The 15,488-nt window shown below is 37.7% G+C and overlaps 1 protein-coding gene across 1 annotated transcript; it reads right to left on the minus strand.

Moving 5' to 3' along the window:
• Positions 1 to 3,719: 3,719 nt before the first annotated feature.
• LOC139737078 (S-acyl fatty acid synthase thioesterase, medium chain-like) lies at positions 3,720 to 10,392 on the minus strand. Its single transcript, XM_071647755.1, has 7 exons — positions 9,958 to 10,392; positions 8,411 to 8,569; positions 7,730 to 7,868; positions 6,744 to 6,843; positions 5,766 to 5,938; positions 4,572 to 4,654; positions 3,720 to 3,844 (listed from the first exon to the last, which is right to left on the minus strand). The coding sequence occupies exons 2-7, from the start codon at positions 8,538 to 8,540 to the stop codon at positions 3,720 to 3,722; spliced, it is 750 nt and encodes a 249-aa protein (XP_071503856.1). The 5' UTR covers positions 8,541 to 8,569; positions 9,958 to 10,392.
• Between the last annotated feature and the right edge of the window lie 5,096 nt (positions 10,393 to 15,488).

The following is a 15,488-nucleotide window of genomic DNA, read 5'->3' on the forward strand; positions in this document are numbered from 1 at the left end:
CCTTATGTGCCAAAGCTTTATTGTGTCTTTTTTAACGTTTTATAATGCGTGATGTTATCATTTTTTTAACTGCATTACCCGCATCCCAACTTCTGTCGTGAAGATTATTAAATCTTTATTTTTCTTTGTTCTTACGTGTAATGATTTCATGCTGACAAACAAACGTCCATGTATTGAACGTGTGTTTGGATGTTTAATCCCCTTTTGTGTCATATCTTGCAACAAAATTGTTATATCGTTGAATTTCACTCTACGTGTAAACACAGTAATGTGAATATAATTCTGGCCCCAGGTTTGTTGAAAATATCAATCGATAATTGCTGATGTTTTGAAAACAAGCCATTTTCTGCTAATTTGTGTCTTTGATAGTCATTATGTAAATACCAAAAATAAATGCCAGTTCTAAAACACTAGTCGCTAGTTGGCGTTTTAATGAGGAGCGTCGAGATAGACTGATAAAAGAGTTACTTCTAAAGAAGATCCAACAAGATCCCTTGAAGTTTACTTAGTTGATGTCGTTGTTATATCGTTTTACGTGAATTTTTATCCTTTCTCTCAATCCAACGTACAGTGACTCACTTTCATCGTGCCGTTAAAAAAGGGAAAATGAATCCAGTTCAAGGGAAACCTCTTTGAAAGTTCAAAATAATACAAATACAACACCAGAACAGTGAACCTTTATTTAAAAAAACGGCTTGAAGAGAAGAACGTCATTCTGCTATTAATCGAGTTAGAATAGTTTCGTATGCAGACAGTTTACGAGCGATTCTTTACTTTAAAATGTGTCCACTGATACTGAGATTGCATAACTGAAGTTCAAAGAGTGAAGTATCACCTTTTCTGATGATATACAAAGACAATAGAACAGGGGGGATTTTTTTATCAGATTGGCAGAAAGAGAATATTGTGAAGTAGGTGAAAAACCTTTCGTTCGCAGTGTAAAATAAGGGCGATTTGTTAATATAAAATTCTTCCTGTGAATGCATTTTGAACACACATGAGGTTTTTGCAAAAATCTTGCGTACCCTTTATCTGTATATTAATGTATGTGTGATATGCAGACATTGCGTACTGACATTATCTATTTCAATGTTATTGATTTTGTTATGTGCATGAAAGATTTCCCATTCAGATCTTGTTAAATTCTGTTTGTATGGTTTATATTACTATCTTATATAATTTCATATTTTCCACTGAAGTGATGGGCAAGTACTCATGTTACACTCGTAAACAAATGAAATAACACTTTGTTTTACCAGTGACATTAGACCAGTGACAGTTATGCCTCTGACGTATTTACGTGGTATTTGTTTTATGCTATTTCCTTGGGTATCAATGGCATCTTTATTTTTTTTTTTCAACTGCTGCAACAAGAGCATGTGGATTTCATTCCAGTTAAAGGAAATCAAATACTTCCTATGCAGTTTCCGGGAAATGACTTTGTTGTTCTCGTTGTTATTATTGTTATCATTATTGTCGTTTCAAGTGGCTCTGAGTCTTTCTCTCAAGTCAATTTATACTGACTCACTGCCAGAAAGAAAAAAGAGACATTATATAGATGACGACTGGCGGGGGAGGGAACATACCGAATATTCCACCCGAAGGGTTTGACATGCTATTGAGGGAGGTTACAATATAAGTCCCGAGACGAAGTCGGGGGACTTATAGCCTCCCGAAATAGCATTTCAAACCCTTAGGGTGGAACGTTGGGTACATGTTCCCGACAACAAAAGTCATCATCTGTTATATTATATAGGTTAGTTAAATACGTCAAATACGTCAACGTCAACCACCAGCACAACGCACTCGATCGCTCGCGCAGAGCCAAATTCACTGTGTGCGGGTCCTTCTGTCATTTATTACATGAAAATGTTTTCCCATGGGAGAACATTACAAAAATGTTCTCCCATGGGCGAACATAACAAATGTTCCTCCATCACGTGACTGTGTTTATCCAATCACTAACCGGTATTTGACTAACCCATTTAATATAACATTGTATGCCTACCGTCTAATTTGCATAAATGTACTCGTTGCTACACCTGTTACTCTTTTATATCATTACAAAAATACAATATTATAAGGGGAAATACCTAATTTGAATGAACTTTTCACTATTCCATCTGTGTGACTGTCTTTGATCCAGAATTTCACTTAAATCTCGGATTGCCTAAAAGGTTAAATTAAGTAAGGTTATTTCGTTTCTTTTCCGGTTCTTGGTAGGAGATTGTGCCCTTTCTACGCCGCTTTCCACAAACACACACACACACACACACACACACACATACACATACGGGGAATACACTTACATGTCTAGGGTGCCTACATACACGAAAAAAAAAAGCACGCTCACGCACTAACAGACAAACACACACACACATACTTCTAACCCTGGATTACACGAACACTTACAGAATTAATACGTCCTTGAATTACTTTCTATAAAAGATCATGAGATCAATTACATAATTGATAGAAAATCATACAAAATACACTAGATGTAAAGTTTAAAAAAGTCTACAACTATCATTCGTCTTTCTCGTAGATTGTATTTCCCAAGAAAATTTGAACAAAAAAAAAGAAAAGAAAGCAAAACTCACAGGTTCCCATTGGAAATAGTATTCTTGGTTGTCAGGCTGTCTCCCTGCAATGGAATTTATTCATATCGCCTTGTTGCTGACCGAAATGAGATAACATACAGACTTTTCATATTTTCTCCATACATAATGGACCCGATTTATCATAAAAAATTCAACAAACCATAGACACTTCTCCACGCATTTTCAAATTAGAATAATGGCTCGTTATTTTCTACTGAAAGCAACGCCCATGAGATTTCTGATCAGTCTCTAAACAGTACTATTAAAATCAAGTGGAGAATGATGAAAGTAGTGTTCACCTACGCAATGCAAATATGCATTTAACAGAAACAATCAAGATCCTTCGGGCTTAATTTTTCATTCTGTTTCATTCGGTTTTCATTCGGTTTTTGTTACATTATAGATATATTAGTCGTGTTTTATAGGTTATTTCATGAAGAAAGAAAAACAAAAATATCATCTGTTGACATATCCTCTTTTTCTATGTGTTGATCTTTGAGCAAACTCTATCCGAATTGAGCAAGGAGTTCAAGAAATAACGTTTGATGATATAGAAATTAAAGAAATGTTGTATGCTGGTGGTTTGACATTTTTGTAAGTTACGAGGTTAGAGAAGACTCCTGTTTCCCACAAGGGAATTCCACAAAAATTTATTTTTCATGAAAATTACACATTCCATCAACTTGATACTGACACATGATAAGGGTAGCAATTATTCTCCCTGCTTTCTGAAAGCGGTTAGTTAAGTGCTCTTTCATTACGCTAGAAAAGTGAATTTTTGCGAAATTTCCTTTACATTTTCTTTAAAATGCTGTACACACATGACGTCAGAACCTCTAGTAGTCTCTTCATCCAGCGGTTCCAACACCGAAGCTTTAAATTTTCATTACTTCTGCATTGATTGTCCGATTTTCCTCAAACTTTTACTGGTTTGTTCTACTAATGTTGCTGCTTTATACACTCAATCCACATTTCTCTTTGGGTTTTGGTTTCCTCTAAATCGACATCATACGCTGGTTTTGCGCGTATTCTCTTCTTTATAATGCGTAGTATACTTGGTGCTGCAAATCTGGTAGGTTATACGTGAAATAGCTTGCATTCTTCAGGGATCACCATAGTTTACGGCAGGACTTCAGCAATGTAGTCACATATTCTCCGCGTGTTGCTCTCCTGCAAGAGGAAGAAGTGTCCGCCCGGGAGAAGCTCGGCGTGGAAGACGGAGCTGCTTGTTGCCTCTGACCAGCCTGTCATTAAAAATTGTCATATATTGGAGAGATTCAAAAAGTAATTCGTTAGAGTGTATTTCCATTAAATGTTCAGGGGTCTTTAAAGGAACTATACGATAATACAAATGCATGTGCACTTGTTCATACTCCCCGTCATATTAAAGTGATGATTAGTGTGTTATTAGTCATTACAAATCAACATGCATTTGCAAACATGGTTCCTTTATAACTTTACAAGCACAACTATCAATTCCTTTATGAAATTAATAAATAGAACTAAAGTTTTTCATATTCTGTCCTAAGTTACAAAAATGAAGGATTTTCGATTTCAGATGCTTCCATAAGCAGTTATATTAATGTCAACCACGTGCAATTACGGAAGGTGACATATAAGTGGTACGACCTTGAGGTATAATAACTCACGGACCCTTTCCAAGAGAATTCAGAAGAATTATGAATTCGTATCAAATATTGTCGTTTCTCTCTCTCTCTCTTTCCCACGAAATACAGTTGATTGTGTTCGTCTGTCGTGGTTACCGTCTCCACTGCAGATTAGTATTGTTATAGTTGTTCCCATCATCGTATTACTTGATGTTAGACTTAAATACCCTGTTAAAGGAGACGGAGGGCCGAAAGTTATTTTTCAAAACAAATTCATTCTGCTGCCACCATCGGTCATGACTAAACAATTAATAAGTTGATTCACAGCCTTGCTATCATTGACGCTCAAATTCTATGTGCTTACCTTCAGGTGGGTGTGCCCTATCCTCACGCCCATTGAAACAGGTCAAAGGGCATGATATGAAGGGTTCTGGAGGGGCAGGCTCGCTGGAGAAAAAGAGAGGAAGAGGAGCGTATGAAGAAAAGCGATCAAAATTCTTTTTCGTCAACTTTTACAAGTGAAACGTTCTTTTTTATCATCTTTTACAGGTGAAATTATATCGAGACAAAAAGTGATGAAAAAATCTGTATACTATTACATGTAGGGCCTACTTATATAGGCCTACAAACACATAATCAAATGCTGTTTCAACATCGTGCTCAGTTATGAAACCCTCTGCTTTCTGCATCAATTCCGTGAATTCATTTCGTCGTTTCTGTCTGTACGTCTGTCTGGTAACCACCGTCCTTTTTATCTATCTGTCTATCTGTCTATCTGTCTATCTATCTATCTTTTTTTAATTCTAAACTTTCTTTCTGTGTACTTTTTGTCCATCTTTAGTTGTCTTTATCATTACTTTTCATGTTCCCTTACTCTTTCCAATTCAAAATCAACTTTTACTTGTTTCATTTACCATTAGCATAGATAAAATTATACTTTTCTGATCTGACGTGCGAGGTTATATATATATATACATATATATGTATATATATATATATATATATATATATATATATATGAATATTGGCAGCAAAACTTGCACAGAGACGTGGCTGATGATGTTGGGGAGCACCCCTTTGGTTTAAGCTTTCAGGCGAATTGCCCTTTTTCAGAATCTGCAATGACAACAACATACAAACAACATCAGCCACGTCTCTGTGCAAGTTTTGCTGCCAAGATATTTAACTGTCCTTGCACCGCCCCGCCATGTTCTGGGTTAAGTCTGGGTTAAGTCCATTGCTGTCACTATATATATATATATATATATATATATATATATATATATATATATATATAAAACGAAGAATAAAAAATGTAGCTGGTAATGCTTTTTTTTTTTTGCCAATAAAGAATGAGTTTATTCGACTCTAATTTTCCGTGGCCTCCACCTTCTTCAGAAGTCTAAACAAGAAGGTGGAGGCCACTAGAAAATTCTTTCTTTACTGAAAAAAAAAATGCATTACCAGTTTATTTCTTGATTCCTCGTTATATTGGAGCCAATACGTGAATTCTCAACATGTTTATATATATATATATATATAATCTTCAGGCGCTTACTCGTATTGCTCTGCTATTTCAAGATCCGCCCTCAAGCACGGGAGAAAGAGCTTCATCAGGCTCTCATTGGCCAACACGTCGGGGGGTGTGCCGCCGAGTTGCCGTAGCTTAGCGACGAACTGCGCGTCTGTCATCCTTGTCCAGCCAATCCGATGATTCCGTCGAAGTTCAGACTTCACATGAAAATATAAAAAATAACCGCGGGACTCATACAAAACAGATTACAAATTAGGACATCATGCATATATTGAGACAGATGAAAGCCCACACTGGAACTGGCAACACAATACACAATATTGTAACTTCGTTGTTATCACGATGTAATTCACTCTAACAAAGCAATTTCCCAACAGGTGACGATAATGGCACGTTGTTTTATTATTTTGTTTTTGCCTTTTTCCCACAGGAAGGTTTAAGTAGTATACTCAGGGTGGTAAAGCGGTCTTTGGGTATCACGATATGAAGTAGGCCTACATGAGTGCAGTGTGTGTTGGCAGAATACCGGAATAAAAATCAGGCGAATCTGGAATTTGTTGTAATAACATACTTGTTCTCCCCCAAGTTCATGTACAAAAGCATGAAAGCCAAGTCGCGTGATCACATTATATTACTTGCAAGCGAAAAAAAAATGGGTCATCTTCTGAGACATTGCTATTACATATATGTATATATATATATATATATATATATATATATATATATAATGTAATATATATAAATAGAGAGAGAGAGGAAGAGAGATGACAGGTTAAATAAGTTCCGATATCTTTCTATAATATATTTTGACACCGCTATCCTCCAAGCAACGAAGGAACTGGCAACAGGGGATTAATGTGTATTTTTTTCAATAGATTGATAGATTTGACTAGTTAATTTATGTGTGTATATGTTGTTTGTTTTTTGTTGTTATTTGTCTACTCTATGACAGCGTGCTTCTGCGCAAGCAATTCCTCTTTGCCAGGAAGCAAAGTTACTCACGTAGGGTCCGAAAGTTCCTGACACTATGACGTGTTCGGGCTGCAGATTGTGATTGGTCACCAGGTAACGAGTTACCTCGTAACAGACGATGGCGCCAAAACTCCATGATAGACAAAAAAAAATGAAATTCGCATGTCACCAAAATTATCATGAATAATTATGATACATATTAAATATTATGTGCTAGGGAGAAGTATTACGCAGAAACTGTCCCGATGGAGAGGCAAATATTGTAGAATAACAAGTTTTGGAGAAATTCTCAGAAACATGATGAGGGATATTCAGTCTTGCCATGACTAAAACGTAAGAGCGCCATCAGGTAATAATCTCTATACAGTAGTGAAATTTACTAGAGCGATCAGTGTTTCTATTATGGAATCGGTTAACTTTATGGAACAAAGGAGACACTTGCTTTAGAAAAGGTACACGAGCTAGTTTCTATTTTTTTTTTTTTTTTTTTGGGGGGGGGGTCACTTCCCAAAATCGATCTCTCACCGAAATTTCGACCTATAAGCCAGTTCACAGTTCCAATCTGAGTATGTGCAGATAAAGGTCATTGCAGACATTCTCTTGAATTGAATTAGCAACTGATGTAATCAAAACCTAGATGGGGCTACATGACAACTGTGCTATAAATGAAACATGTGCAGATTGGTATTTACAAGTTAATGTGCATTCTTTTCAGGAATATTTAACAAAACCCATTCATGCAGCATTGACATGTAAATCACCACTACGTGCATGGCTGTTTTTGACTGCTCTTCTTGAAGACTATTCCATGTTTTGCAAAGTCTGTGGTAGGAGAGGTCATTGCAGACTAGTGCTACCTGTGAACTGGCTTATTCTTTCACAAAGCTTGCGTAGGCCTACTTCATTAACATTAATCAATTTGAGTCATTGTTTGCATATCTGCTGATAAAAGGTATTATTGAAGTGACGATAATAATTAGCTATTGCAGACAACATGCACGACGTCGTACTCTTACCTGTGTCCAAAGAAGAGAAACGGTTTTTCTCGAAGTTTCGGTAGGAGAGTGGTAGCAATATCTTTGACCATTGTGGAGAGATTTCTGTACAGCGGTTCCTTGAGACGTGATTCACGACCAGGCAGGCGTATTCCGTGAACTGAGGTTACCAAGACAACAAGATTGAGAACGGCGATATCAAACACGATCACACCGCACTTATTGTCACTATTGGTAGTCTCCAGTTTAACATTATCCTACAATATAGCTGTGATCTCCTTGATTAACTTCAGTCTACTAACACAAGTTGAAGAACAATTTTATTGACTTCGCTATGGACTAATCTCTCTCTCTCTCTCTCTCTCTCTCAAAAAAAAAGAACGTTTTGAGATTTCTATTGCCTAGTAATTAATTCTAAGTAGTTAGTTTCTCATAACCATTGTTGATTTAATATTTTCTTGTAGATATTACCCCAACTGATGCCTACGAGATCAATTACTATAGAACGCATGCGACTTGAACTTAAGACCATTTTATGAAAGTTTTCCTTTTTTTTTCTAGAATACGTTTTCTGGGAGTCAATTCACCTTAAACCACTGTGGACCACTGTTAAGAAATAACACTGAAATCTCAGACAGCACAAGTTAATTGATCGATCAATACATTCATTGATTTATTCTATATCAAAATTTCGGGGCTTACCTTCAATACGATCAGGCAGGTATTTATACAAGCTGGCATAGTAACCAGAGCCGCCACCGGCCCACGGGAAACAGAACACGTTGTACCGGGCAGCGTCCCGCTTAGATCTGCAGTTAGTCAGTTTATCCATTGCTGTCGTGATGTGCTATAGGAATCCCACTAGTATATAGACAACGGCAAGGAAACAGCTCATTTCATCAAAGTTTCATTGCGTTTATATCCATTCCAGGGGCGGATCCAGGGAGGACCGCAACCGGCGCACGCCCCCCCCCCCTTTTATTTTTTGTTGAAACAAAAGAAATAAAAAGAAAAAATGGGGGGAGGGATGGGTGCGCCCCCCCCCCTTTAATTTTGTAAACACGCCCCCTCTTTACGGAATTCCTGGATCCGCCTCTGCATTCTACTCATATTTCCCCATTATGCGATCCTTAAGACTATGCATCCAACAAAAGTGCAATCATTACGGGTCTGAAGAAAACAAACAGATCTCAAAAGTAATAGTCACTTTCAAGGAAGAGATAAGAAATTATCAATACCATGGGAGATTCAGGGAAGTATAAAGGGAAGGTTTCATATCATTTCAGTCTCGGTTCAGTTTGCCTTGCATGTCAGTACCATTTAATGCGAAGGAAAAGTCAATTCTTATGAAAGGGACTGTACAGCACTGGTTCAGGCGAGGATTCAGGTTTATAACATTTTTGGCGAGACAATGAAAAACCTCATGAAATATGAAAGAGCATGTAATTTCAAGTAGGATTCGACGTTTATTTGATGCAAATTTGCCTTGAAATGGCGAGATAACCAAAAAAAAACGATCCTAATAAAATTGACAGGCCACGACTTTCATTAGGATCTCTTTGTTTTTCCTTGTTTTTAGATATCTCAGTCATTTCAAAACCGATTTTCATCAAGTAAAATTTTGATTACCCTTAGAATTATACGCTTTTTAACATTTCATAGAGTGGTTTCTAAATATCTCGCAAAACGTTACAAGCTGCATAGAATCCTCACCTCTACCAGTACTGTGCAGTTCCTTCAAAGTAACCCAATCCCCTGTAGCAGCGTTTTGCAAGTAGAAAAGAAATGATAGACAGATAGATAGATAGATACTCAGATAACTAAATAACGTGGATGCATGCATACATACCCTCACATACACACATGCAGATATCTACATAGGCCATTACATACTACGTACATCACAGTGTATGCATGAATATAGTTAAAATGCATAGCACATGCAATAATTATGAATGAATAAACTGAATTAAGAAAACAAGGCAATGATTAAATAAAGAGGTGCATGATATTGAGAAATGGTAAAAGTTTGAAGAAATTAACGCTTATGTCCGTAATAAATTCAATTTCCCGTTAAAAAAGACTAACAACATGGAAATATATATATCGAGAAAATGAGATACGTCTTTGTAGTTCGAGTTCTAATTCCCCTCTCTGGTCATGGTATGTGCACTACTCAGGGGAAAAAAAAATAAGAATTATGATTCATAGTTACGTGAACACCAATATAATAATGAACCTTTGCTCACCGGGCTTGCGAAACGTGTTTGTAGACAACCGACTACAGCCTGTTACAAAGCAAGAACAAACCGGTTCCCGAGGTACTCGCATACAGTGATGGGTGAGGTGAAAACAAGCATTTGGTAGATTCATCTGTAGGTCCTCCTCCAATAAAGAAAGTGTTTCGTGTTTGCTGTCTGTTTGTGTTTAGAATATACACACAGTAGTACATTCAAATCTCTGGGAAGTTGTTAACTTGGTCTCTATCGGCCTAGTCGATTAGATTAGACTGTTCGTTGAATCCGGGTAGTCAACATGGTAAGGGTGCAAGTGATAATAATTACACGCATTTCGAACAGGGCGCCGTATATGTTACACAAGAGCCACACTACCGCAAAAAAAAATGCAATTCTTTCGCTTTCTCTTTTAGGGTTCTTAGTCTGCTGCATTCAAAATGGCGTAAACAAAAGCTTCTAATATTTCTCTTTGTGAAGAACAAAATTAATCGGTAAAATATGAATCAACATTTATTCAAACAGAAGAGGGCCCAAGTAACACTTTGAATTTCCACTAAGGTGACATGCGACCTATTTCGCCTGGAAAGATCACATTTTGGGAAGAATGGAAAAGTGCAGGTATATCATTATGCGTGTCGATCGCATTCCTGACTTCATGATTCAAGTGGACTCACAAGTACTGTGCTAATTGTGCTGGTACCGTCCCCTCGACACTCTCGTTCAGTGCAGGAATGGAATCGGAAGTCGATGGTTGAGCTGTGGCGTGAATCCGGAAGACATACATACATAATTTCATCATGAAAACACACACACGCACACACACGCACACACACACGTAAATAATGCACACACAGACACATATATACACAGACACATACACATATACATAGGCACACACGTACACACAGGCCTACACATACACCACACGTGTATACGCACGCACTATTAATGGAAGAGAGAAAGATATACATAGAAAGATATACGTAGAAAGATATACATACATATACATAACTGAGACAGATATGGGCCTGATGGTACGGATGTGGGCATACATGCACATTGGACAATAATGCACACGGTGTGTGTACACATAGCCTGCATGAGTTGCATACGCGGAAAGAACTTTTACGTGACCTTTGGCCTCATAAACTAGAACTATAAACCTCTCTAACAAAGAAAGAAAGCATTAGTTATTCCCTTATTTTTTGTAATCTTTGACTTTTTTGTCTCTCAGATGGAGTATTTCCATTTCCCTCTGTGAGAGAGAAAAAAAGCCTCCAACAACAACAAAACACAACAAATATGAGAAACTCCAAAAACTCAAGAATCGACCCTTCGTTGGGAGTGTTAAAAGCCATCATAACCTAGCAATTCGGCATGTCGACTAATTTCAGCGAAACATGGCATGCGCGTAATCTTAGTTGCCAGTAAGTAGTGTACTATTTATGTTGCATGCATCCGGCGATGTTTATGTACAAACAAATATTATGCTTAGAGCCAAAAAGCAAGGGAGAAGTGCTTTATAGGGAAGATTGAGACATACGATTCTCTATTAAGGGAAATCCGTCAGTCGCTCATGTTTGAGAAGACAGTTACCCACTTGAAGCACCACGACCCCTCGGTTCCATGCTTATCACTCTTACAGAGCCTCGGTTCCACGCTTATAGAGTATTACAATACACGACAACGGTTAGCCACCATGGCAGATGAAACGAGCGGGAAGGACTCATATTTCATTTCGGGGTTTTTTTATTCTTTCTATTAAGAGAGAAGTGTAAACAATACTGTCTGGCAATTCTAGCGGGGAATTCCCCACTGGCAAGTACATTACACTGTAATATACACCCGCAGCACACACTTGGCACACACGACTGTACACAGCGTGAAACCCAAGTAGGTAAGGACAACGTGGTTAATAATCGTAATATATAATTACTTGACCACAGGTGGGAATTGGCATGATTTTCGCTGGGCAGTACTGTACAGACTTACGTCAAAGATCGATTTTGCAGATACGACATTCTTTTGAGATTACGATTAGTTAAAATTTACGGCTTCGATTGTTGGATGCCATCGGATCATCGTCTCATCAGCTACATTGGCTAATACGTTGCACTACACAGCAAATCAACTGATGTAAGTATATTATTATACTTACATACTTAAATACTTACTAACAACATGTCAATCATGTCATTGACTCAACAACTTGGCTGGTGTGCCAAGAGCAAAGAATTTTAGTGGTATGTTATCGTTTTGCTTTATTTGATTGTTACACATCTGTCAACCCTTTTCTCCTTTACTTTATCTTGTAATCATGTTCGTTTCAGTAATGGGCGTACATGATTTTTCGCAGTTTGTTGAATTCAAACAAACGAAAGAAATGAAGGAGTGTCTAAGGAATGAAACAAAATAATTGACATCCTACACAACAACTAAACAACAGAAACAACAACAACGAAAAAATTGGCAGTATTCCTGCAGTATGTAAATATTCATCACTGCGCTTTTGAACTATGACACAGTCTTTATCTCTTCCCTCTTCTTCCTAATCACCGTCAGCAAGTATTCTTTCGTCTTTCTTACATTCTTGCCTGTTTGATTTGATTTGAGTGTTCCACATCCCAAACACAAATAACATGATACAATCGATTGAAAGTAGGACTAGACATAGCGTCGTATTTACAAAGAATACAAGAGAAGACAATTTTACAAACATGAAATGTGGGGCACCTACTAAAGAGCAAAGCTGGTAATGTATAGGTCCCTTTATAAAATGTTGGTTGTTTAAACAACCTAGTAGCGAAACTATGAAAGGAAGGAAATAAACGTAAAGCAAAAGAGTAAGAGAAACAAATAGAATACATCAGAACAACGAGACAGCCACCTATGATATGCTTATAAGATCCTCGTCACCTGAGCAACATATTTACGTAACTGTGGGAATGCGCAAGATGCACATAGTACATAATTACGATTCATGAATTCAGGAATACAGTAGCAGGAATGTTGGCATTACTCTCTCCTTCATCTCTTCCTCGATTTGTTGTATTCTCCTTTCTCCAGATAAGGAGCACTCACCATCTTCTCAGGAAATGCGATAAACATCTAAAAAACAAAACAAAACAAAATAATGGCGAGTGAAATGAGCCTGTTAGACTCTCTTTTCGACGTCTACTGTGACTTCACCTTGAGTGGCGGTGATGGATTTGTCGATGTTCTGGCAAACGTTTTCCTAATCGGTGGCTGCATTCTGCCAACAGTGGGACTATACTTCCCTGTTGTTTGGCTTCCAGTAACGCTCCTCGCGAAATTGACGTTTAGTCTATTTGAAAACAGCATCCATTCCCTGCACGAGTACTACCTGGACGTGCAGGTCGCACTGACTCATGTTAAATCGACCGGTGGGCTGGACGCGATGTCGATTTCGACTTTGCTACCACTTTTGATGACGGTGCTTTTACTCTCCGTGATACCATACCCATTTCTGGCATCGCTTTGTCTTCTCATCTTCTGGGCGATTCGTATTTTTTCATCCATGGTAGGAAAAGTGGCCGTCTACATTTTCCGCATCGTTGACTTCACAACAAGGTTCGCTGGTGGCAACATACGATCCGTCTTTCAGCGCCATGCCGAACTGTATGTCAAGCGAGACAAAGGTATGGTATTCCTGGGACTTCTGCTCGATCAGTTAGAGAAAAGCAGACAACAACAACAACAACAACAGTCCCAGTCTCCAAACGAATCACCAACACGGTCCCGCAGACATGGGAATCGACAAGGATCGAGACGTTAATCAATAGCTTCCATGACTTCCGCTCGGTTTGATGTCTTTATTGGCAGATCAGGTTTTACCTCATGCGACATGCAAACTGACTCTCAAATTGCTGTAATGCAATGTAACATTGAGGAGATCTTAAAGATGTGAGAAAGGAATATTGATTCTCATTTATCAAGCAATCAAAGACATTCTCTTTCAGCAACGAAACGTGTAAGGATGAATCACCAAGTCGTAGGTGACACCTTTTTTTTTAATCTGAAGTAAGTTTCCGCAAAGGGGAAGTCCATCCTCGTGATGTTGCTTATTGTGATAACAGGAAAATCAGAACAGATCAGTAAAAAAATGTTGGAAATATTCTTTAACTCTTCCAAAAAACAAAAAACAAAAACACGAAAGAGCAATGAATTGTAAGAGAGTAAAGCAAATGTGTATGTATATGTTATCTCAGTGTTGAGCAGTTCTCTTTTCGGCTTGTACACACAAACTCACAAATTTTCATTTTCCCATATAGAAAAACAAAAATTCATGAGACCTTTCCTTGGTATTCTGTATACATAAGTAATATGTTTTTGTGTGTTCTCATCGGATACTACTTATTTGTGAACAAAATAAACAAACACGCAAACCCGGGCGAAGACAATACATGAAAATTGGTGCAACTTTGTGTACAAAAGAAAAAGAATTGGCCAACTGCTCAACAGCAGTACAACTAGAGCTGCCAATTTGCCTTACTGCATAGGCTTTTACAATTTCACAACGTTGTATTATGTGTGCGATTTTTCTCAATTTTTCACTGAGCTGAACATTCCCTCTCTTGATTTTTGTACTTTAATACCAGGCAAACATGCCCTTTGATCACAAAATTGAACTTCTATACCAATTGGGCCCTGAAGTATGTTCTTTGTGGCGTATGAGATCTTCATCCATAATCCTGTCGTAGAGCTTGTCCGGACAATACAGCGACAAAGAGTCCGGGAGTAACCGGTGTAGCTCAGTGGATATGACCATGAGCTCCCTATACTGATGCCCCTGGTTCGAGTCCTTTGTTGACAGTCGCAAAATCCTTGGGGAAAAATTCTATCCTCGCTGTTCTGTCCTGTGCATGGAGGGGAATTCTGGACCTGTTAAATGTTTAGACTGAAAAGATACAAAAAAAAAAATATTACATGCACGAGCAGATAATACTGAAAATTTGATCAAGTAGATTTAAAAGGAAGTTATCAATTCAAAGATTTGCTAGTTTGTGGAGGGGGGGGACTGTTTTGTTTTCTGGCAGTGCAGTTCACGAGCGAAGATATAACTACACAAACGAGTGAGCTGATGATGTCATCACCTCACAATTTTCGGGAGATCGTGAGATCAAAGATGATGAATATTTGATTCTGTATTTAAATAAAAGTGTAGAACATATGATGCTACTAAAATAAAACGACAACTTCACTATTTGTAACATTAAGTGATGCTACTAATCACATAGCATCAATCACATCCACTCACTGAATGAGGTAATGTAAGCTATAGAAAGAGACTCTGTTTTTTAATGGTATCGTCTTCCTAATACCTGGTATAAATTACATGTAGATGAGTTTCTCTTTTTTTTTTGACAGAGAACACAGGGATCATACGATTGACAAAGTACTTTTATATCACCTTGACTTTATATTCCTTACAAGACTCGAACATTTTCATATAGAACTGTTTTCAATGCACTGCAAAAAGTCCAGTGTTAAATATGAAACACCGAGCTGGTGTTAAATTTTCG

This window comes from Diadema antillarum, unplaced genomic scaffold, assembly GCF_040938485.1.
Source record: "Diadema antillarum isolate AM-2024a unplaced genomic scaffold, OU_Dant_1.0 seq00000680_RagTag, whole genome shotgun sequence".
In the NCBI taxonomy this organism is placed as follows: domain Eukaryota; kingdom Metazoa; phylum Echinodermata; class Echinoidea; order Diadematoida; family Diadematidae; genus Diadema; species Diadema antillarum.